General features: G+C 46.0%; 1 protein-coding gene across 1 annotated transcript in view; it reads left to right on the plus strand.

Annotated features, from left to right (window-relative positions):
• The window catches only part of PRPF6 (pre-mRNA processing factor 6), a 349,710-nt gene that overhangs the window by 299,513 nt on the left and 24,236 nt on the right, over positions 1-25,961 (plus strand). Inside the window, exons 17-19 of the mRNA XM_085619664.1 lie at positions 2,561-2,694; positions 9,574-9,665; positions 14,681-14,795. Coding sequence (XP_085475790.1) covers positions 2,561-2,694; positions 9,574-9,665; positions 14,681-14,795 — 341 coding nt within the window. The remainder of the gene's footprint in view (positions 1-2,560; positions 2,695-9,573; positions 9,666-14,680; positions 14,796-25,961) is intronic.

A 25,961-nucleotide genomic window follows, 5' to 3' on the forward strand; every position in this document is an offset into this window, starting at 1 on the left:
ACCTGCCTTTACGAACAATGGAAATTCTAAGAGGCAAGAAAGCAGTCCACAAGAAAATGCTATACAGCAAAATTGAAGCAATATACCACCTGGTGCACCGCTAACAATAAGATGTGTTCAATAGACTCTCAAGAAACAGTAATTACATACCTGACTTACCTCCTAGATAGTAACATCAACTACTCAAGCATAAAAGTACACCTGGCGGCCATAGTAGCATACACAAGAGGAAAACTTGTAAGAGTTTTTTCACAAGGCCAGTGAATAAAAGGTTTCTAGAAGGGACAAGAAGAATTGCTCCACCTATAGCAGCTCCAGTACCTACATGTAGCCTAAATACAGTACTATCACAACTTATGACAAAACCCTTCGAGCCCATGCATACAGCGGACCTCAAGCACATTACTCTAAAGACAGTCTTTCTCATCGCTATTACATCGCTACAAAGAGTAAGTGAGCTGCAAGCTCTACCAAGACAGGAACCATATTTACAAATACACAAGGCTAAAGTAATCCTAAAGACGAACCCACACTTCTTACCAAATTTGGTATCTAAATATCATTTAGATCAAAATATCATCCTACCAGTTTTCAACAAAAACGAAAGGAGAAAGAAGCCTCCATACCCTGGATGTAAGGAGAGCGTTACTGTATTTTTTGCAAAATAGAGAACAAAGCAGGAAAACAAAACAATTGTTTGTCACCTACTCACATACCAACACAGAATCACCGGTCACAAAGGCAACCATTGCAAGATGGACAGTACAAACCATCCAATTATGTTATGCCAATGCCAAAAAAAGAACTAACAATTCAGCCAACAGCTCACTCCACAAGAAAGATAGGAACAACCGTGGCTTTCATGGCAAATGCACCCATTGACCCTATTTGTGCAGCAGCAACATGGGCATCACCCCACACGTTTACAAAGCATTACTGTGTGGACATTTAGATGATTTTGGAAGATCAAATTGGACAAAGAGTGCTTCAACACCTGTTTGCAAAATCTTCCTTTCATCACAGCCTCTCAAACACAGGAGAAACCACTACATAATCTAATGCACAGCATGTGAATCCAGAAAAGGATTCACGCTGCAAAACAAAATGGTTACTTACCAGTAAGAGTAGCGACCCACCCGGCCTCCCCTATTAGGAAAACAAACAGGTGGGGATGCAAATGAGTAAACAAGTTATTTAACAACCATCTCAAGGACTACAAAACAGAAAAAAAAAGAATCCGAAGATGGCTACCACACACGTTGACCTCCAGGATACCGTCTGACGTCACACAAGGGCATACCTGGCATCGTGGTCGACAGCGACCAAACAAAAAAGCAGACAATTCCGGACCCAACCACTAGATGGCGGAATAATGCACAGCATGTGAATCCAGAAAATTCTTCAAGCTGCAAAACCACTCCTAATGGTAAGTAACCATTTCGTTACACTTGAGAGACTGAATCATAATTAAGATGAATACAAAGCTTGAGAATTCACTGCTGCTAAGAGTGAGGAGGTTGGTCTGTGGTTTCCTCAGACACACCAACCATATAAAAGTCTAAATGGTTTCTATGTGAAACACTGTGGTCTTATCAGAGAATACCCATCTATGATGGCATGAGCAGTACTTATACTGGATGCTTTGTAGCCTAGTTACTGAAGTAGCGTATTTTCACTGTGGACTGATTCGTTCTCAATTTTCTTGTTAAACCAATTCTGTTGATCAATCTTAAGAGTGCTTTGATATTCAAATAAGGTTTATATGGTCAGCCCTGCTATGTTGCTGGTTTCCACTCCTGGAGTATTTCTTTCATGTTGGACCATTGCTTGAAGTAGACCTAGTCAGATAGTACAGGGTGCTTAGGCAGTCTGCAGTACGCTGAAATCCCAAGGCTAACAATGAAAAAGTGATAGTGGATGAGCTAGTACAATGTGTAAGCTTGTCTGTCCTAATCTTCATACTTTCTTATTGGAAAAAGGACCCAAACATCCTAGTAAGCCTTGGCCAGCTTGGAAATCTAGAGCTGTATATTTGTCAGGCAGTGAATACATACACATTATGATAGCCCTTCAGCCGGTCTCTAATCAGGAATTGGGTAAACATCAAAAACCCATAGCCACTGTTTTGCAAGAACAACTCATTGTGACTTTTCAGTGTTGGCAACAGTGTGATACAGGCGTGTACTTGAAGTATTTAAAGTGACAGAGCAGAAGCACCATTTGCTTTGAACAGAAATCTTTATTTGTGTTATAAACAAAATACCAAAATAAAAAGAATGCCTTTAAATTCCAGTAACATTAACAATTGATTACTGTGGGTGCTTCTTAATGTTCTTGGAAGGCAAGTCGGTTCTCAATTGTAGTCTTGACATTGTTCTGAGTGGTGCTGTTTCAGTGCACGAGGTACTAATTGTTTGCCAGCTTATTTATCAGCACCATACTTTCTAGGAAGCATGAACCATGTGCTTTGAGGTACCTGTTAAGATGGTATTGGGTATTCTGGTTGTAATCTTGAACAGGTTCAATATATATTCTGATCTCGATTCACATTTTCTTGCAGCTGAAAAAGTGCCCCAACTCCACCCCTCTCTGGCTGTTGCTGTCTAGGTTAGAGGAGAAGGTTGGCCAGTTGACGAGGGCTAGAGCCATCTTGGAGAAGTCTCGACTAAAGAACCCCAAAAATGCAGAACTCTGGTGAGTCCGTATGAGTGACTGGCTTGGAAACCTTGAGTGCAACAATTATTGAGATGGCCTTTCATAGTGCATGCTGTGTGGTCAATGTCAAAAGGCCGACCCTCAGGGTAAATTGAACCCCTTGTACTAGTCTGTGTTGAAGAGACGCTTTGTGTAAATCAGAACCTTTTTGCCGTGATTAGCACGTGTGGCTTTCCAGCAGTGTATCTTTCACATGATTGAATTGCTGACATCTGTGACCCAGTTGGTTGGCTTAGTCCCCAGATAATATTATGTATAACAGTCAACAGTACTAGCATGTGTCTAGGCAAACAATACTGTGTTTGAATCCTCATTGTAAACTATCCAAACTTAACCAGCTAGGTGAATGTGCTCTGCACTTCATTCACTGTAGTGCCCCATAGTCCTGATTTCTGTTGCATTTGTTTTTTGGTTCACAGAATATTGCAATTTGTCGATGCTGACCCAGCTAAAGAGAATACATTTCTCTTTGTCTTATGTAAATGATCCCCATAAGCATTGCTTGTACTGACTGTACACCTTTCACATGAACGAAGGCTGTAAAATAGGCCACATTATTTCAGCCAAAATCTTTGGAGATAAAAAGAGAAGCCTACTCTAGGTCCTTTGGAAATACAAGTGAGTGCGCCCTGGAGAAGAGGACCTTATGTGCACCTAGGTCCCTGAGCCATCCAACTTACCTGCCCAGCTGTTGGTTCCTCTCGGAAGACTTCCTGGACCGAGTCTGCAGCCAAAATCCAAAACTGGCAACTCCTATTGAAAACAACAGGGCACCCGACGCCAAATCCGTACTCTGCACCCGGCTGCCACTGTGGGTGCACCTAGTGTGCTAACTCGGATCTTCCTTTGCCCTGAGCTTAACCCTAGGAGCTTTGCTCCCTCAACCCTGTGGCTTGCCCGAGAGCAGCCACTATTGGACCGGCCCGTATGCTAACATTGGGCCCCAGCGCTCTGTACCCGGCCGCCCTAGTGCCACTGAGGGTGCTTCTTGAGTGCATCCTTGACCCTGGGGGAGCCCTTGTTCTAACCCCAGAAACTCAATCCTCAAGACCGTTTACTTACCTGCAAACCGATAAACTCATTTTTCTCCATAGGATTGCATTGACTGTTTTCCTCTAAAAAAGTTCTAAGTGTTGAGGATGTTTATATAGAAACATATAGAGTCACCACAAACACACTTGCCCTCTCCACAAGAGGAGGAAGAGGGATAGATACATGATACAGGTTCCCCTAGGAACACAGGACACCCACCAGACCCATGGGATGATTATGATGTGGTCCTGTCTGACCCAGATATGGAGCCGCAAGTACCTACTAAGGCATCACCACCAGATGACACATCCTCATACGACAGCATCATACAAAGAGCAGCAGAGTACCACAAGCTCCCCAGGCACACTACAGAGGTGCCAACTGACTTCTTGTGGAAACACTTGAGCGCACAATTCAATATCTGCCAATGATTGGATCTGTCCTCAATGTATCTAAAGACATCTTCAAAGACCCAGTCAAATCCAGGGTCCTAACTCCTCGCATAGAGAAGAAATACAAGCCATCTCCAAATGAGCCTATTTACATACGGGAACATCCCCCAGCAGACCTCCTTGTTGTAACCACAGCCAGGAAGAGAGCTGCAGCACAAGGCACTGGAAAGACACCGGAAAGACACCTCCTCCAGACAAAGAAAGCAAACAAATTGTTGCAGCAGGCAAAAGAGTAGCAGGAGGACACACAAACCACTGGAAGATCGCCAATTCAGTTAGCCTACTCTCCTGATACCTGGGATGTGATGCAAGACCTGATGCAACATCTCCCAGATGAATACAAAAAACGATGAGAAGACCTGGTAAATGAGGGGAGGTAGATATCAAATTCAACAATCAAATGCACATTAACTTAGCTGGCACTTCAGCAAGGGACATCCATCATGCTCTGTAGACATGCATGGTTACGCATATCCGGGTTCAAACCTGAGGTGCAGCAGCACATTCTTAATGTCCCATTCGATGGGGAAATCCTCTATGGGCCCGATGTGGACACAAAGCTAGAGAAAATAAAGGACACCAACACAGCCATATCCATGGGTGCCTTGCAGACAAAACCTTAAAAACAAACAGCCCTTTCTGCTTTACCAGGGGCGAGGGGCAGCAAAAGTGTTTATCCCAGAAAATACCTCATATCAGCACCAGCAACAACAGTATCACCAGCAAGGAGTTGTATACTGACGAGGAGGCTACAAGAATAGGGCCATGGTAGAGGTACCCCCAACAAGGGCACCTCCACATCAGCAAGTAAATGACTTGCCCATTCTTTCCCCAGAGCACAAAACACCTGTCGGGCGACAGCTACAACAATTCCACCAGTTGTGGCCAAGCATCACATCAGACCAGTGGATACTACAAAAAATCTTGCAGCGATATTGCTTAGAACTTACTCAATAGCCACCAAATATCCTGCCAAACGGCAGGTGTTAAATCCACAACACCTACATCTACTAAAGGAAGAAGTAAAGGCATTACTACTAAAAGGGGTCATAAAACTAGACCCACTCAAACATCAAAACAATACCATACCTCATACCAAAGAAAGACGGCTCACTACGGCCCATTCTGGACCTGCTCCCACTCATTCGTACATACTATCCGAACACTCCCATATGGTCACATTGCAAGATGTAATGCCAATACTAAAAAAGGGCGACTTCATGACTGCATTAGACCTGAAGGACTATCAATGCAACAAAATCGCATCTCCAACCACTCCAGGTACAACCATACCAAGGAGTGATACTCAATTCAGTATCGGGAACAGCTTAACCCAATCCACAAAGGGTTCTCAATCTCCAGATCCAGCTTGGTCTTTTTTAACCACATCGTCACCTACCAGTCAAACCAGTCCCTTCTAGGGATGATGGCATCATGCATAGCGATTAGTGCCACATGCACAACTACACATAATCAATCAATAAGGTACTTGTATAGCGCGGCTTATCAGGTGCTGTACTACGGGTATCAGTCGAAGAGCCAGGTCTTGAGTCCCTTCCTGAGACCTCTCCAAGAGTGTTTAGCATCGCATTGGTGACAAGCGGGGGACGAACATGGGAGATCTAGTATTGGTTTCACCCAAGGTCCATCAGGCGCTACAATTGTGGAACACTTCTAACATACTGAAGGGAAGAACCTTCAAGAAACCAATCCCGCAAGTAACAATCATAACCAATATATCATTCATAGGGTAGTTTGCTTATATGAAGGACATTGTGGTTAAGGGGCACTGGACCTCACAACAACAAACAGTGCACATCAACATGCTGGAGCTTCTAGCTATCTATATGGCTCTCAAAGCAGTCTTAATAAGCATTACAGGGAAAAATGTCCTTCCACCAACAGACAATATGACTTCAATGTATTAGATTCTGAAACAAGGGGGAACTCATTCCACACAGCAACAAGTTCACGAGTGGGAGACATCTTACCTGTAAACTTCCAGGTATCAGGCTGGATCCAGAAGATTTTTCTTAGCACTACCCAGGAGCGCCGGTAGGTGGTGTCTGTTGACTCTGCGGGACGTCGAGTTAGTCGTGAAGTTCCCGTCGTCTATATAGGCGCCACCTCAGCACACTGATGTCAGTTCTTTTCTTTCCACTCCAGTCAGCGCAGATCCGTCGAAGAGATCTGCCCCCTGTAATTTTGTGACAGACTTTTTTCGACTTCTTGTTGAATCTTTTTCGGTGTGTAGGATGCCCAAGAAGACCTCTGGGTTTAAACCGCTTGGCTCCTGTCACAGAGCCAGGTCGGTAACGAACCCCCCCACCTTTTGTGCCTTTGGTGACTAGAGCGCTACCATGACCCGAAGTTGTGCTCTGACTGCTGGGCCATTGTGCCGAAAGCTTTGAGGGAGTGGTCCTTAAAGCTACTTACAGCCATGGCGTCGGGCACCTCGGAGATCTCCTTGGAGATCTCGTTTCTGGTCTCGGTCGAGAGGAAGGTCCGAGCACCACTCCGGGGATCCAAGTCTTTGTCTTGCCAGACCAACCGTCACTATTCAAGTCTGCTATTGTACATAGTTTTCTAAAGGAGCTTACACATTTGTTTCCTCCTTCACCTTTCATCATCCCCCAGTGCAACCTTAATTTGGTCTTCACTTACTTGATGTGTGCACCATTCGAGCCGCTGCAAAATTGTCCCCTCCGGCTGCTAACCATTAAGACAGCCTTTTGAGCAATAACCTCCTGCAAGGAGGGTGAGCGATCTGCAGGCACTTTCCTATCAGCCTCCTTACCTGATCGTCTTTCGATACGAAGTAGTGCTCCGCACTTGGGTGTCTTTTTTGCCTAAAGTTGTGACACCTTTCCACCTTGGGCAATCTGTCCCCTTGCCCACCATCTATGCTCCTCCGCATCCTTCTAAGGAGGAGGAACATCTCTACTGTGTGGACCCAAAAAGAGTGTTATCATTCTACCTTGACTGCACTTAAGAGTTCCAGGTGGACGACCAACTCTTTGTGGGGTACGTTGGAGCAAAGAAGGGACGTCCTATACAGAAGAGGACTATCTCACTATGGGTTCCCCTCTGTATTAAAATCTGTTACGCTCTGGAAAAGAAACAGCCTCCTGAAGGCCTCCGAGCTCATTCCACCAGATCTAAGGCAGCCAACACGGCTGTCCAGCGTGGTGTCCCAGTTCTTGGGATTTTCTGGTTTAAACTTTTCAGCAGTCCCTCCTCCAAGGATGGTATTGCTTGGGTATCTGTTGACAGGTAAAGAATCTGCGATTAGTTGTCTCTATCGGATGGACTAGTTACCTTCGGTAATGCCTTATCTGGTAGAGACATGATCTAGCTGTAGATTCCTTACCAACTTACCCATCCTCTCCGCACCGCGAATCAGTTTTTCATGTCAGGGCTGTTCCCCTTCAGGGCCCTAGTTGTTTAAACACTACTGTCAGTCAACTTCATGGCTCCGCGCTTGTGGTGTGGAAAGTCGTGAAAAGTACTGACGTCAGCGCGCTGAGGTGGTGCCTATATAGACGACGCGGACATCACGACGACAAACTCAACGCCATATGATGTCACGCCACCTACCGGCACGAATGGGTACTGCTAAGAAAAATCTTCCGGATCCAGCCTGACTCATGAAAGTTCTTTCCTAAGGTTATATCTCCTTTCCATTCAAATCAAACTTTAGAGAAACCGGTTTTCTTTCCAAACCAGAGACAATTGCGGAGCTTGCTTTACATACACTTGATGTTAAATGGGCACATCTGTATTACTTAAAACTTACAAAACCCTTCAGGCAAACACAACAACTATTTGTTTACTTTTCAAATCCACATAAAGGAAAGGCTTTTTAAAAATCAGGAATAGCAATATTTGTCAAATGTATCCAAATTTGTTATGCTAAAGCAAAACGAACATTAACTACTGTGCCATTCAACTAGGAAAAAAGGAGCAACCATGGCCTTTTTAGGAAATATCCCTCTCAGTGACATTTGAAAAGCAGCAACATAGGTGAACCCACATACATTTACACAAAATTATTGTGTGGATGTTCAAGCAAGACAATAAGCTCTTGTTGTACAGTCTTTCAAACATTATTTAAAACCAGCGCGCCATCTCATATCTAAAGCCACCGTGAGTAGGGTACTGCTTTACAATCGATGCATAGCATGTGTATCTGCAGCCAACACATGCTACAAATGGAGTATGTTACTTACCATGTAAGAATCTATTTGTAGCAGATTCACATGCACCCTCCTGCCTCCCCGGCAGGTATTAGATGGTGAGAAGAATACACACAAATACAGCATGTTCAACAGCAAACACAAACTTAGCAGCCAGTATCCTCACTCCATTTATGGCAAGGGGAAAAAAACCTTATCTAACAAAGGAGCCACTGAACATGTGCAATACTTCAAGGGGAAGGAGAAACAACGGCGATCATAAAACTTCCTCGAGAAAAAACAACTTGCAGAGTCTGGGCCCAACACTAGATGGTAGGAGTATGCATAGCATGCGAATCTGCAGCCCTACACACTACAAATAGATTCTTACAGGGTAAGTAACGTACTCCTTCTCCGGCATTGGTATCTTCCAATGATTCACTTACGGCCCACTCTCCTACATGAAGCTCGCCCTCTAATCTTTATCCATTTACTGTTAAGCTATGAAGTCTCAGATTTGGTGGCCTAGTGGAGTGCAGAGCTTATTCACCTAATTGGCTGAACTTTGGACAGTTTAGATTAAAGTGACTGTGCTGCTAAATAAACACTTCCAGCTTCTCGGTGTAGAATGATGAAAGCGTGTGGATCTTTGAAGGATATCAGCGTTGGAGAAGGGAAGCTGAAGGTAAGTAACCAATTTCTTTTCCTCTGTTTAGAAGCAGTGGTCAGTGAGAGCATGTCTTCTGGAAAGTCTTTGTTGTGTGCAGCACTTGGAGGCTGTAGGCATGCCCTCCTGTTCCCCGTGCAGGATATTCTCTTGGCTTGCTACATTGGCCATGTTGGTGTGGTGTGTGGGAAGGCTAGTAAAAAGTAATGGGATAAGTGAATGCTCTCAGCTCCCCACATTTGCCATATAGGTTGTATTGATGTGCTTGGGTGATGAAGAACTAACCTGCTGAAGGTATACTACTATCCCCAGCTCCACGACATGGTACATTTAATTATTTGTGGTGTTTTAGTTTGTTTGGAAAAGCAGAAGAAAACTGCTGAGGCACCCTCTCAAAAGTAGAATCAATCATTTGAAAGATGTAGGTGAAAAATGTTGCTGAAAGTGCGACGACATGCCAATTTCCGTTATTGATAAGGGGTATTGGAGCTCTGCTGATGGAGTGGTACTGACTTCTTCCATCTGTTCACAGGCTGGAGTCCGTGCGACTGGAGTATAGGGCTGGCTTGAAGAACATTGCTAATACGCTGATGGCCAAAGCCCTTCAGGAGTGTCCTAATGCAGGTCAGTATCTGCTTGTACACTTTCTTACACCTAGCTTAGAAATTCATAGTTGGAAAATAAGCACATAAGGAAAGGCTTTGTGTTAGAAAATGTGAATTTTCATTTTTTCCAAAGTGAGATGCATTTACGTTGTGAATGATATGTTTTTCTTATCTTCATTCACTCCAACCTGAATCATGTTTTTCTAGTCTTTTGTTCTCTCCCTTCTCCTGTAGGAGCCTCTCACTGTTTATCCTCCTCTCTCATTTGCTTCTTGACATTTGCCCCTACTGCATTCATTAAGGAACACTGATAAATTGGGAATATAATAAACACCTTTTATTTGTCTTTTTGCACCTTTAGCAGACTTAAAAGGCACGACTAGCTCATTGAAAACGTGATCTCAGCTAAGAACATGTAAATATAATTTGACAAACTGCTTAGTTATGCTTGGAGTATTTTCTAGGCTGCATTTGTCAATGGCCTGCAGGTATTTCACAACAGGCTTCTGGAACTGTTATGGATCTTCAGGTGCCATTCAAGTGTTAGACAAGCATGTTTTGCTCCAGATAAGTGTAATGGCAACCTCAGTCTTCTACCTTTTTCGTTTATCATCTTCCTCATGTGGGGCATCTTCCCAGTTTGTTGAAGGTGCCAAAATTAACTGCCTTAGCAGTGCTAAATTTGGGAAGATGTGTGTATGTGTTGTACTGCCCTTTCTCCGAATCCCTCCCTCCCTCCCCCTTGCATAAGTGTTCTTGCCCTAATTTGGCATACAGTCAAAATGCTTAGTTTTTGCAGTATTTCAATCCAAATCTCAAAGTACTCCAATCAATGTCCTCAATGACATTTTTCTTTCACCAACAAAAAAATATATATGCTGACTCACACTACTTAACCAAATTCACTCAATTCCAACCGCTGTTGTGACAGATGTCTAGATCTTTTTCAGATTCACTGTCTCACTCACTTTTTCCATCACCACTCCTGACATCGTAGTCCCATCTCCGAAAACAAAATAACTGTATTTCAACCGATCACGAGTGAATTCACAGTGACCTTGCTCCTCTTCTCCACTCCATATTCTTTAACGACTTCAATAAGAGTAGTGTGCTACTTGCCGAAAAAGCGCTTCGACGCCTCGTCCGGAGTAGTAAGTGCTATATGAATGCAATTACAAAACAATACAATACAATTTACAACTTCACCTGTACCATCCAGGACTGGGTCTTTTATAGATTCATATTCTTAAATCATTCCCTGTCATCAAGGTGGGAGGCCCATGTTTATCATTACACCAACAATACAGAGCACAACATACATGAAATGCCTTAACACTGGGGTCTTACTAGCAAACTGACATCATTGAAAAGATGCACTCTTCAGCCAATGAGGTAAGAATGTCGTTAGCCTCGCCTAATCCAGAGGACCTCTCTGTTCATATTTCTACCATGTCATATGGAAACGAAGTCCCAGAGCTTTATTCTCTCTTCAGACAGATTAGTCTAAATTTCACTTAAAAAATCTGTAATTTAGCCTTGGGTTGTGTGTATTGAGGTCTTCCACCACTTCCTCTGGATTAGGCCTTTAAGTAATTCCGGCATGGTAAAATCTTACAAATGGAGTCTCTTCAGGACATGTGACAAGGTGATAGTCTTTATTAATATTCAGCTCTAGAAAGGCATTCATTGCCTTCATCTGGATTACAAGCCAAAGATCTGTAAAATCTGGAGGATCTTTTCAGCCAAAACTGTGAGGGAAGACTTATGAAGTTGCACCAAAATCTAAGACTGCTAAAACCCCTCTTTTAGTGATAAATCTGTGTCAAGCACCTCCCTTACTCAGAAAAAGAAAGCACATAAGTAACCCTTGGAGACCTCAAACTCCAAAGAAAAAAGGCACCTTCAACTCTGCTCATATAAGACTCAGAGGAAAATATCCAAAAGAATAAGAAAAAAAATCTGCGAGACATGCTTCCTCTTTCTCTGAGGGTGGAAAAAAAGAAAAAACCTTCACCTTAGATGCCACAACCTGTATCTCTTCAGGTAATGAAAGTAAAGTTGATCCCATCATCAATAGCACTACACTCGACTCATCACTGATAAAGAAGCATAGGTACTTCTCACCATCGTCAGCCTCTGTAAACGACAACATGAGAGACTTCCAGCTCATCATCGAAAATAGTTCTGGTGGTGATGGACATTTCAATGGTACTCCCATTGATGGAAGTCTTATCGATCACCATGTTGACAAGGGATCCCAAACCAAGATAAGACCAGCAATATTCTGCAGTTTTGCTAGAGTAAACTTTTAGGAAAACTCCATGGAAGTCACCTGACAATCTCTTGGAAGCAGAGGAAGAATTGTAACTTTATGACCTCTATGGTATAGCATATAGTCTGGACAAAATAACTATAAAATATGAGGAAACCTAAGAGGGGTGTGTCTGTTCACTGCACTATAATCGAAAGAGTCAACATCCGGTGTATCAACTGAGCACCCTGTGTTTCGTGAGGAAGACTGGGTAGAAGATCGTGCTTGATATGATTGGAATTACGATCCTTACGAGGCAGGCTATGGGAAATATTATGAACAGGTCATGATGCAAGGTCTGGTTTACCTTGTTAAGAACCTCTGTTACATGACGCTGAAGTATTACACGTTTTTACCTACAGAGCCACCCTCTCCGCCTACACACCAACCATAACAAGAAACTCCTGGGCTTAGGCCAGAGATCAAGTTGATAAAGCACTACCTGTGCCTTTAAAGCTACTTCCCCAGAATCCACCCCACCTGATCATCTACCATCAACGGCACTCCACCAAGTCAGTTCTAATCATGGCTACAGAGTAAATACACAGACTGCTGGACGGGGGAGAAAAGCCATTTTGATCCTACTTGACCTATCAGCCGTGTTTGATGCTGTTAAACACCTGGCATTACCGCAGCGGCTGAGGGCAATAGGAATCAAAAGAGGCTGTCCTAACCTTTCTTACCTCGTTCCTTTCTGCAAGGGAACAGAGGATGTGTTGGGCCAATTTTAAATCTGAGAGGTTCTCCCTCCCCTGCGAAGTTCCCCAAGGTTCAGCACTGTCGCCTACCTTATTTAACATCTTTGTTACACCTCTGGCCAAGCTGACTAGGGCTCACCGTTTCTTACTGGTATCGTATGCTGACGATACTCAGATTGTCATCTCTATTTCTTCTAGTGAGGAAACCACAGCCGGGAGATTTTACAGCTGTCTGAAGCACATTATGGGGTGGATGCATCAGAATTATCTCAAATTAAATACAGGCAAAACGGAGGTCATGAAGTTTAGGAATGGGCTACTGCTATGGAATGAACCCTGGTGGCCAGCAGAAGCAGGGTACTGCCCGACCCTCACAGTAAAAGTCAGGAACTTACATTTCCTGTTTGATGACCAACTAAACTTTGCAGGACAGATCAAACAGTTGACATCTTATTGCTTTTTCCTACTAAAAATCTTGCGTATAATTTTTCCTTGTATTCCCCTAGACCTCAGAAAATCCATTGTAGTTGCACTAATTCTCTCACGAATTGACTACTGTAATGCACTTTTCTTGGGCATAAACATACGCCAACTGTCAAAACTTAAATCCCTCCAAAATGCTGCAGCATGAACGCTGCTCAATATTCCTAAATAATGCGACATTGCCACCAGCATTAAGGAGTTGCACTGGCTTCCGGTCAAGCAATGCATTGAATTCAAGGCGCTATGCCATGTGCATAAAGCCTTATATGTTGGGGGTCATTAGACCTACAGAAACCTTTCCATTGGGACTCCCCACGGCGTGATCTTAAATCTGCCAAAAAAGTTCTAGTCCATGTCTCCAGAATATAAATGGCTACATGGGGTGGTGGGATACTTTCCTATCGAGCATCTAAGCTCAGGAATGCATTACCGGTCATCATTAGGATCCAACCTTCTATACTCCTGTTTAGGGAAATGCTTAAGACCTGGCTATTCCCCTCACAGGAATGAAGCCTTCACCTGATTTTTCACTTGTTTCCTTGCCACTCCCAGTGCCAAGATGCCTCTGCATTTGTGCGCTCTGTAAGCTATATACTTACTTACTTACCATGACCTATTCTAGTAGACACATCAGATGATGACCAATACTCTGATATTGCGGAAGGAAAACTTTCAGATTCTTCTTTACTATGAGATGAAGAGTGGGATAGCAACATCATCCCAATAGTGGATCTTGGCCAAACCTCCTTCGATAGACTCTTCACCTGATGACTTCACCAGGTTTCATGTCCTTGTTGCGAATGCATCCAAAATATTTGACTTTCAGAGACAAGGAGGGAGACATCCAGCTTTCAGTATATGAGAGCTCGCCAGGTAATCGGTCAAGACAATACCGATGATAGACCATCTCTGGAAAGAGAGATTGACATTAATGGAGACACAGTGATAACAAGACTGGATAAAAAATATAAAGCGCCTGACAACACAACAGCCAGCCTCGTTGGCCACCCCAGGGCAGATTTCATAGTAATGCTTTAGGAAGCTGGCTCTTTATATGTATTATTAAATGATATATATTGTGTAAAGAGTCCAGGGGTTCCTTATGAGTAGGCAGGGGCTTGCTATGGCAATTCCAAGGTGCTCTGCTAAGGAGTAGTGTGGTTGAGCAGCCTTAGGCTTATCACAGAGGAGTGCAAGAAATTTGAAAATACACACAATAGTCAATAAGTGAGACACACGACTCAACTACTTATAGGGGGCCTGAAGGACCAATTTTGGAATAGTTTATAGGGAAGAAGCACTGGCACAGGGAACCTGATTGGCAGGGACCCTATGCACTACAATCAAAACCACATAAATGTCCAGGCAAAATGTGGGGGGCTAACCATGTCATAGACGGACTTTCTCACAGCAACCTTTGACCTTTTGTGCAGAGCCGGTGATGCAGCGCATGGGATTCTGCTGCCGTCCGCAGCTGTGCCTCCAGGGTGGGTTATGCTTATAAGTGGTGTGTTAAAACCGGTTTCATTCTATTTCACACAGGGATCTTGTGGTCTGAAGCTGTTTTTCTGGAGGCACGGCCACAGAGAAAAACAAAGAGCGTGGATGCTTTGAAGAAATGCGAGCATGATCCCCATGTTTTGCTGGCCGTTGCCAAGTAAGTATACTTTTTGTGTTCAAAATGTTTTTTTATTGCATGTTTAATAAATATTAGTAGTAGTACTAGTTGTCATCAAACAAAGTGATGCTTTACAAAAGTGTATAGTAAACTTTAAATATTTCAAAATGATTTGAAATCCAAAAAATGAATGAAGTACAAATGACAACTTGCGACGTATGAAAATTACTTGAGGGGTAATATCTGTCCAGGTCTCTCGTGAGACTTTGTCTGGATTCCCACACATTGGATGAGTCTAAAACCAGCTTTAACTTTCTGAATCCAGCAGGCCCATGATGGTTGGCTTTGCCCATTACAGAGGTCACCCTGGTCACTGGCCAGAGCCACATGATTCTTTGCAGCACAGCAAATGCCTCTTCCCAATAACAAACAAACACTCTCAGAGGTTCAGAGTACACAGGTCAGGTTTCATGTGAGCATGACAAGCCGTTTGGGCCAGTTTCAAAGCTCCCTACCCCCTTGCTCAAGCACCAGTTTTATTTATATTCATGTGAAGGGCAGCTTGTGAGCACTTTCATTTTCCCCCTGCTTCAGGTTTTTGCTTAATTCGTTTTCTCCCCATTAATGCATAAGCGGAGCAGAAATATCAAAACTGTGAGGAAATGCCTTAAACCTGCAAACACTGCAGTAATATATTACAGTTGTGTCCAAAAGCATATGTTCTTATCTGATTGAGTGCTCCTGGTTAAGGAAGGGTAGTGCTTTTAAACACTGGGTTCTGATAAGGTGAAGCTCACACTTGACGTGCTGAAATGTGAATAGAACCACAAAATAGAGCTAGCCAGGTACTTGAAGGGATGCCAGCCAGTGTTTTTTGTCGAAATTATGTGGCCTTTGCAGATACTGGGGTCCGATTTTAAACATATAGCCACAAATGTAAACAGAAGAGAGGAAGAAAGAAAAAAAGTCTTGCATATCAATAATGTTTTTAAAGGGTAAACTGTGTGTATGTAAATGGCAACAGCACAGTGTCTATTATAAACCAAACATAATTGTAAATAAATATTTTAGATAAACATTATTATCATGGAGGTTTGGCCACTTCTTCATCGTAAGTATTACAATTTCCATTGTAAGTAGAACAAGTAGATAGATAATTTGTCAATGGGAACATACATTGTAATTTTTAAAGAATAATTACTCAACATATTCAATTTATGGTTAAAGTTCATTTAATTCCATCAAGCTTCTTAAGAAATTTTTGAGTCATCCTGTCTGTTAGAGGAGATTTTATTGCTGCAACAAATAAGTCAGTAATTTTACATTTTTTGGTAAAACATACCAGTACGTTTATATGCTATCCATCATAATATTCTGTGGAGAAAAATGAACATCATTCTTCAAAAGAAAATGTATCTGTCTCCAAACAAGTTCCAAAAAGAGCTGTAAACTACAGCATTTGGGTATTATTTGCAGTCCAAGATACTGAGCCAGGTCTTAGACCTCAACATTCTTCCGTAGTTCAAGTTACCAAGAGACATCTGAAAATCTTTCCTGTTTAATCTCAATGTTATGCTTATTGTATTTCCATTTCAGAACATTCAAAATTAATCAAATACTTTTTTGGATAATGTCTTTTTTAATCTATGAAAATGATTTTTTTGTGTTTGGTTCTCCAATTTCTTTTAGGAATACTGTTAATTTTTAATTTATAACCTAAAGAACAGATTAGATTAAATTGATGATTTCACCTACTACCTTATATTTAATTACAATGACTCCTCTTAATTTACAGAGAATCATTTTTAAGACTGTAGGTTAGCATGCATTTTTATGCTGAATGTAATGTCCTTTGTGCTGAAATACTTCCAAGGTCTTTGGAGATTTTAAATTACCACAACTTTGAAGATTTTAAAATACCATCCCTATCTGTGCTGAACACTTCAAAACATAACTGAGAAAGCATTTTTTAAATTTTACATCATGATGCTTGTTGTCTTCTGCTTATTAGATCATCTTTTTTTACAACGTGAATTAAGAATGTTTATCAGTTTTCAGCATTTTCCAGTTTTGAGCAGTGTACACATTTGTAACATGATAATAAGATTGAGTGTGTATTGAGTATGTGTGGTGTGAGTGAAGATGAAAACGTAGTCGGAAAAACAGTTTTGCAATAAGATCTGTTTGTGTCTGAGGAAAGAAATCCTGTCACACCAAAGACTTAGGTAACACTTTTGTGTGTGTGGGATGCTGAGCATTCCAATCCACATAGACAGGGCACAAGTCCTAAAAAAAAAAAGAAGTGGGGGGACTAACCAGGGTAGGCAGTATGCAAGTGAAATCATGACACGTGCCATCACTGCGCATGATGTCACGACACTTGACATTGCAGGTGACATCACAGGAAGTGACCTAACTGCAAGTGACATCAGAAGAAGTGACATCCGATATTATGACCTCACACATGTTTAACAGGTATATCATGAGTACATTTAAGCGCATTATGAGATTTGGCGTTTGAGTTGTGCCAAAAAAGTGGCGCAATCCCAACGCAAAATCTGGGCCTGTGAGAAAGTGGCTCTGTATACACTGTTCCCAAATAGGTACAGTGTGTACAGAGTCCACTGTCCCCAGAGGTTTGGCAGAGGTTAAAGTTAGATATAACCTTACTCTCTAAAGTGGTAGCTTGGTCGAGCAGTAAGGCAGTATCGGAGGACAGTGTAAAGCATTTGTTGTACACACTCAGTCAGCAAATGGTCTCACACACTCAATAACTGAACTCTAGGCCAATGGTTTATATAAAAAATATATGGTTGTTTTATTTTAGAACCAACAATAGGTATCTAAAATATACTTTCTCAGAATGAGATGATTTAGTTAAATACTTTTGCAATATGCAATTGACTTTTGTAGGTAATAGTTGCAGGTTGTTGCAATAGGCAACACAATTTCAAACACAATAGTACATTGAGCTCAATGGGAATTTTAAGTTGTATGCAATTGATTACTTTCAGGATTACTTTTCTAACTCCAGGACTGGATCCTAGATTCAGTCCTGGGACAGGTCTTGGAAACAAGTGAGTAAATTCGTTTTAGTTACTGTTGTGATTTTTAAGCAATGTTTTGCTGTTTTAAAAGTTGACACTACGAAACTTTTTCTGTTCAAATTACCAATGTTATCCTATGGAAGGATTTTCACTTAGCAGGTAAGTGGGGTTATGGTTACTTTTTCTAGGTCAGTGTTGGGTCCTAGATCCAGCACTAGTGTACCACCTGTAAGCAGTTGAGAAACTGTATTTAAGTTATACATGTGATTTTTTTTTTTTTTTTTCTTTTTTAAAAACCTTTATTCTTCAAAAACATGGACACAGCTATTCAGCCGACAACCCGGAGGTTCGGCAGCTTTAGGAGAGCAGAACAAAGAAGCGTCCACAGTGCAGTAAAGGAGCAGCGAAAAGGTTTCATTTTTAAATAAACACAAACACACAACAAACCCCAGCAAGGCGAAAACACTGAATACCAATGGTGATTGCCCCTCAGGGGAGACCGGACCCCCTTCGTCTAACAGTCACAGTACTATGATAAGAGGAAAAGGGGGGAAAAGCAGAGGCCCAAGCAGTCAACTAACAATCAAATCTATATACAGAGCTGGAAAGAATATTAAGAAGAAAGCTGTTCCTCGGGGGGATCCAGATCAGGGGCAAGACATATGCCCCCTCTGTATTGGTTCCACCGCCCCCAGATGGCATTCCACTTCCGAGGGCGCCCTCTAGCGCAATATACTGTCTTTTCCCTGAGCATACTCCAGTCCATATTTTCCTTCCACGCAGTCAATGTGGGGGGCCCCACGGAGCCCCACAGGCGCGCGATGTCTCTCTTAGCCACCATGTTACCCAGAGTCACCCACTGGGTCTGTGCCTCATCGTGATCAGTGGGCCCCCAAACATTCAGGAGACAACACCGCGCCTCCGGCTGCATAGCAATGCCCGTCACCTCCCCCATCACTGCATGGACTCTCCTCCAAAATTCCATGATGACACCACATTCCCAAATGATATGCAGGAAAGTACCCACCATACCACAGCCCCTCCTACATAAGCCGTCCTCAGAGAATCCCATATGAACCAGCCTTGGCCCCGTCACATAAATTCTATGGAGTATTTTGAGCTGCACCAGCCTCAGACGTGATGGGATCGCGACCTCCTTAGGAGAGGAAACAGCAGACTGCCAATCCTCGTCATCCAGCTCAAGTCCGTCCCTAGTCCACTGGTCCCGCAGCCCCAACAGCGTATCCGCCCGAACATTTATCAATTTCTTATAGATGAGAGAGATCGTGCTCTCTGGCATATGGCCATCGAGGATCCGGTCCTCCAAAGGAGAGGACTCAGGCACCTTCTCACCTTCTACGAGGACTGACCGCAGGGCATGACGCACCTGAACGTAGCGAAAGAACTCGGATGTCCCCAACTCATACTCCTTCTGCAACTCTTCAAAGGACTTCACCCTCCCCTTAATCAGCACATCTCCAACCCTGGAAATACCGATCAAGTCCCATTTATCAAAACCTTTCGTATGCCAAAGCCTACCCAATTTTTCAGATTCAAACAACGGGGTAGCAAGGGTGAGCCTATCCTTCCAGCCCAGCGAGTCAGTCGCCAACTTCCACACACGCACCGCCACCCCAGTGGGCCCCGTGAGGGACGAGTCCAGGGACCGCGAGTACAACGCTCTATGATAATTACCGCCGCGCAGCAACCATCTGTCCATGGCGTAACCGGGGCTGAGGGCCGGGCCATAGAAACCATGATTAATCGCGCTCAACTGGGTGGCCCAATAATAGCGTCGAATGTCTGGAAGCGCAATACCCCCGTCGTACCATGGAAGCGTCAACTTAGCAAGCGCTATTCGCGGCCGCCCATCCCACAACAACGATCGTTGGAGGCTTTCGACCTCCCGAAAGTAACTGGCCGGTACCCAATCGAGAGTATTCTGCAAGGCGTAGAGGAACCGGGGAAGAGACATCATTTTGAACAAGGCGGCTCGCCCGACGAGGGAGAGCGGCAGCCTCCGCCAGCCCTCAACATCCCGCCGCAAACGCGCCAGGGGGGGAGCAGGTTCCTCTCATATCGCAAAGTGGAATCCGTGGAGATAAAAATCCCCAGGTACACGAAGCCCTGCTGAGCGATCTGGATCGAGCAAGTTCGCGGGACAGGTGGAACATCGCCACTCAGAACATATAGATACGATTTACTCCAATTGATGACGAGACCCGAGTTCCTACCAAAAGACGTCAGAACGTCACAGACCACTATAAGCGAGTTCTTGGGCGAGGCAAGATATAACAGGATGTCATCGGCATATAGCGAAATGCGGCCCTCGTGCTCGGGCGACCATCTAAGTCCACGTATATCCGGGTGCCAGCGTATCCACGCCGCCAGCGGCTCGAGGGCGAACAACAAAGGCGACAGGGGGCAACCCTGCCGAGTGCCCCTCCCAAGCTGAAACGGAGTCGACGCCCGCCCATTTACCACAACACTCGCAAGGGGACCCTCATATAGCAACCTCACCCAGCTCACAAAACCAGGGCCAAAGCCGAACTTGGCAAGCACAGCCCACAAATATGCCCATTCCACCGTATCAAAGGCCATCGTGGCATCAAGAGACGCCACAATAGCTGGTTCTCGCAGCGTGCTCGCCCTGGCAATCACACCATGAAGGCGCCGAAGGTTTAACGCAGTGTTACGGTGCGGAATAAAACCGGATTGATCCGGGTGGATCAAGTCTCCAAGCACCCTGACCAAGCAGCCCGCCAGAATTTTAGCCAGAATCCGCGGCTCAGCATTAAGGAGTGATATAGGCCGATAGGAGGCACACTTATCTCGGGGTTTACCATCCTTGTGTATCACAACAATCGTCGCCAGTCGCTGATCCAACGGGAGGGTCCCACTCCCCCGCGCCTCCACAAACATGGCGCGCAAGTGAGGGGCAACCCTATCCGGAAACAGCTTGTACAGGTCAATCGGCAAGCCATTAGGGCCCGAGGCCTTGCCCGAGTTCAGCGCGCGGATAGCACCCGCCACCTCATCAACCGTTATATCTCCATCGAGATCATCTCTATCTACGTCAGAAAGGCAGGGCAAAGCGATATCACGCAGGAGGTCAAGCGAATCCTCGGTCGGCCTATCCGAAACTGAGGCATAAACCATACGGAAATAATCCGAAAAACACTGTACTATCCTCTCAGGATCTACAACCACCTCTCCCCCCTCTCTCGTCAGCTCCGGCACCACTCTATTAACCCGTTCTTTTTTGTCCAGCCAAGCTAGGAGCTTCCCGGCCTTGTCACCAACATCATACAAGCGGCCCTGCTGTTCCCTACTGAGGGTCTTGGCGGCATTCGTCACCAGGTCCTTATATTCGGCTTGCTTCAAGCTCAGTTCATGCAGTGAGGCCTCTGTAACCTCCCCTTCTAGCGCCCCCTCTAAAGCCGCGATCTCCTCCTCAACCTGCATACCCTCGCCATCTCTCCGCCGCTTGGCTGCCACTACCAAGGAGAGGGCCTCTCCTCTAAGCACGGTCTTAAATGCTTCCCACAACGACACGGCCGAGTCCACGGACCCCTGGTTGTCCTTAAAAAAGTTATCAACTGTCTTCAACAGCGCACTGCGCATCTTGGGGTCACGAAAGTACCAGGGGTTAATAGGAGCAACCCTGCCCCCTCCCTCGCGGCCGACGTCCAGCCGGACCCACACTGGCGAATGATCCGATATGCCCCGCGCCATATGCCTGGCCTCAGATACCAATGAGGCGTGAGCAGCCAGAGTGAGCAGGTAATCAATCCTAGAGAGGCTACCATGCGCCCCGGAGTGGAAGGTGTATTGGCTCTGTGTGGGGTGCCGGAGCCTCCAGCAGTCTACCAGGCCGAGTGTGTCTAGAAAGTCTGGAAGCCACTTCTGAGCCCCCCCGGTGTCTCTGGGCGGCTACCTATCCTGCAGCCCAGAGCCGACAGCATTGAAGTCACCCCCCACCACTAGCATACCCTCCGGGAGGTCCAACAAGGCCCTACCCAGATCTGTAAACGTGGAGGCCTGCAGGGCAGGAGGGACATAGACCGAAACTAAAACCAAAGTTCTTCCTTCCCACCTCCCCGCCACAAACCTCCCCCTATCATCAACAATGGTGGAGTTCACCTCGAACGGTAGTGAAGCTCTAACTAGGATGCCCACACCCCTGGAGCCGGAGGAGAATCCCGAGTGAGCTATGAATTTGTAACCTTTCCTATTAAGAGCATAGCAAGTATTACCTATAAGGTGTGTCTCCTGCAGTAGGGCCACATCCGGCAAAGACCGTTTCAAGAACTGCAAGACTATCCCCCGCTTAATGCGATCCCCCAAACCATTAACATTCCAGCTAAGAACACTTAAACCCCTACCCCCCATCCCCACACAAAGAGAGGCCCACCCCACACCCGAAGAGTCACCATGGAACAATCCTGACAATGATGACTACACCTTGCAGAAACAAACCCCCCAACAACAAACCCAAAATCCCAACTATCCCCCCCACCCTGCACCCCTGCTGCAGCTTACAAAGCCCCCCCAACTTGCAGTGTGCCTGTCGCCCTACCAAAACCAAAATCTACAAAAAGTACCCTGAGGGAGGAAAGAGCTCCCATCGTCCTCCCGCAACCCTCCGCATTTACTGCAATCAGTTCAAGTCATTATCTAGAACCAAATCAAGTCAGTCCGGCTCCAAAGGCATCAACCTTGCCCATCCCGGCCACTGTCCCAGTCTGCAGCAGCGTCCTCGCCAGTCCGTCGTCGGGGCAAAGCGTCCAGCCATTCATCGGCCATAGCAGGCGACTCAAAGAAGAAAGTCCGGTCTTCGTACACCACACGTAATCTGGCAGGGAAAAGCATGGCATACTTCAGGTCCCTCTCCCGAAGCCGTCTCTTCACCCCCAGGAAACCCTGCCTTTGCTTTTGCACCAGCTGGGTGAAGTCAGGATAGAAACTCACCGACGCGTTCTGAAAAGGGACCGGGCCCATCACCCGCGATGCTTGCAGGATAGCGTCCCGATCTCGGAAGTGAAAGAGCCGGGCGACAATCGGTCTCGGTGGAGCTCCCACCTTGGGCCTCCCACCCGGCACTCTGTGAGCTCGCTCAACTGCGAAAAACTTCCCAAGGCCCTTAGGCTTCAGATGGTTAAGCACCAAGTCCTCCACGATCAGGTCTACAGAAATCTCGTCCGAGGACTCCGGGACCCCGATAATGCGCACGTTGTTGCGCCTGGCCCGGCTCTCAAAGTCCTCGAGCCTACGGGCGGAGAGGTCACTCTCGGCCCGCAGCTTACGAACCTCAGTCTGAAGTTCCGAGACATCATCAGCGAGGCCCGTGGTCTTGAGATCAAGAGTTTTAACCCGTTCATTAGTTTTGCCCAAATCCGCGCGGATCAGGTTAACGTCCACCAAGATGGTATCCACTTTGTGCGCCAGGGCATCAAACTGTCTCCCAATCGAAGCCTGCATCCCTTCGAGCGCGCCCATGACATCCTGCAACGAGGGCTCCGAGGCCGAGGGTGAGGCAGTCTTCTGTACATCCGGCGACTGGCTCGATCCACCAGGCGACCCCTTCTGCTGGGCATAGCGGTCCATATTATTGGCTTGAGTATAGGCTCCCCGCCTGGTAGCCTTGGATTTCAGCCGATCCACCTCCGCTTTACCCGACATGTCTGGCACCAAGCAGGCCGGTGCAAAAAGACGGCCCTCTCTCAGTAAGAGGGATCAGGAGAAATCAGTTCTGCAATAGCCCGGCAGAGTAGGGCGCAGAGCGTCCAGAGGATAATAAAGCAGCCGAAAGCACTCCCGGGCCAAGGCAGACAAAGGGCGAGAAAGTGAAAGTGAAAGGACGGGGACCTCCGTCCGACAGTTCACACCTCGCCTGGCCGCTGTTGTTCAATTAGAGGTCGGGCATCCTGCCAACGCCAGCCCCTGGCATCCCTCGGAGATAGGCCTCAATCTTCCGCCGTGCATAACTCCGGTTCCCGGTGGGCGATCCGAAATCGGGCAGCATCAATCGCCTCCATAACGAGTCATCTGCAAGATGCCGTGCATATAAAACAGGATTAAAGACAGGATAGTCGACGGAGGGCGCGTGGGTCTCGGGAGCTCAAAGCTCACGCGGCCATCTTGGTCAAGCGCTAGGCTCCTCCCTCCATACATGTGATTTTTAAGGAATATTTATAAGTTTGTAAAATCGACACTTAGAAGAAATTTCATAGAAAAACAGTCAATGATTCCCTATGGAAGAATATTCAAGTTACTGGTAAAGTATGTTCTCGTTACTTTTGTAATCCAGTACTGGGCTCCTAGGCTCAGGGCTGGAACACCTATCTAACACAGGTAAGCATTTACGTTTTCACAGTTGATACTATTTTTAAAGAATATTTGTAATTTGCAAAAATCGACACTTAGAAGAAATTTTCACAGAAACACAGTCAATGATTTTCTATGGGAGAAAATTGAGTTAGAGGTAAGTACGATTGTGAGTACTTTGCAGGGTCAGTGCTGGGCACCAAGATCCAGCACTGGTATCTCTCCTAATAGCAGGTGAGTATTTCCGTTTTTGTTACTCGGTTGATATTAGATGAATATTTTAAAGTTTAGAAACTCCACACTTCGAAGAACTTTCAGAGAAAACCAGTCAATGTTACCCAATGGAAGAAAAGTGAGTTATCGGCTTATGGGTAAGTACTCGACTGGCAGAGTTAAGGTTCTGGGCACAGACTCAGGGGTCTCCCAGGGTCAGGTAAGTACAGTTGTTACACCCTCAGCGGCACAGGGGCACCCGGGTGCAGAGTGAGTTAGGCCCAATGTTATCCTATGGGAGGCAGGGGGGCCTTGGTTGGTTGGTGGCTGCTGACCAGCAGGCCAAGTGGCTGTGGGAGCTGGGCTCCTGGTCACTTGCTCAGGGCAAATGGGGATGTACGTAGGAGTAGAAGTTGCACTGCCAGGGCCACTCGGGCGGTTGGGTGCAGGGTGCTTTTGAGCCTTTGGGCGCTCAATGGATTTCAATGGGAAAGCTCAAGGACGAACAAGGGCTGCAAGCTCGGGGACGAAGATTCTTCAGGTGCCACCACCACTTCGAGAGGTAAGTTGGGTAGTTGGAGGATAGGTAGGTACCCAGGAGTCGGGCACAGGGGGCCGCAGGGCGCCGGGTGCAGGGGTGCCTTTTGATGTCGGGAAATCTTACCCTCTGTTGATCGTGGTTGGGGGGAGTCCCTGGTTCTGAGGCTGCAGGCGTCATCCGGAGCGTCGAGGCGGGTCCTTGGGTGCCGGATTCGGGGTCACAGTCGCCGGGGGGATGTCCTCGGGGTCTTTGTTCACTCCAGCACAGGTCAGGATTGGCGGGTGCACAGTGTGCAGGGTTTGCGGTTCCGGGCTGATGCCAGGGGTTAGAAACTTGCTTTGAGCAGAGCCACTGCTCATGGGAGTCCCAGATGCTCAGAGTCACAAGGCAGCCAGGTCCTCCGGGGTTTGTGAGGTTGCTGGCCACAGGAGGTGCCGGGATGTAGCCGGAGCAGGAGCAGGTTCGAGGGTCGACAGGCCGGTAGGGCTGGGGCCAAAGCAGTTGGTGTCTTCCTCTTCTTAGCAGCTGCACGGCAGGTCTTCTTTCTTCTTGTTCTTTTTTGCTTGTTTGGAATCTGGAATCTGGAGTAGGAAGGTTCAGGGTGCCTCTAAATACTAGATTTAGGGGTGTTACAGGTAGGTAAAGGGCAGGGACCAATTGGTCCCTGCCCTGGGGTGGGTACACCCTCTATCCTGGCACTCTCCTGTTGGAGGGGGGCAGTAGCCTAGTCCTGATTGGGCAGGGCCTCCCATCTTCAAGATGCCGAGCGCCCAGAGATGTGCTTCACCTCGCCTTCCCCACCTGAGGGGTGGGGTTGGCAGGCTGGCACATCCCTTGTCCTTATTTGGGGTTTCCGGCCAGTCTTCCCGCCAGAGTGGGGGTCAGAACCGGTGGGGGCCAGTTTGCTGGGTACAGCAAGTGGCTTGGAGAAGCTTACAGAGGCGGCATGCCTTTGAAGCTTCCCCCTGCCCATCCTGGGGGAGGAGACCTAGCACCTCGCCCAGGATGTGCATTATTGCAGGCCCAGGAGAGCGGGGGCTCTCCACCCAGGGTTCCAGCAACATGTCTGGGCAGCCT

The sequence above is a fragment of the Triturus cristatus genome, chromosome 7 (genome assembly GCF_964204655.1).
Source record: "Triturus cristatus chromosome 7, aTriCri1.1, whole genome shotgun sequence".
Lineage (NCBI taxonomy): Eukaryota > Metazoa > Chordata > Amphibia > Caudata > Salamandridae > Triturus > Triturus cristatus.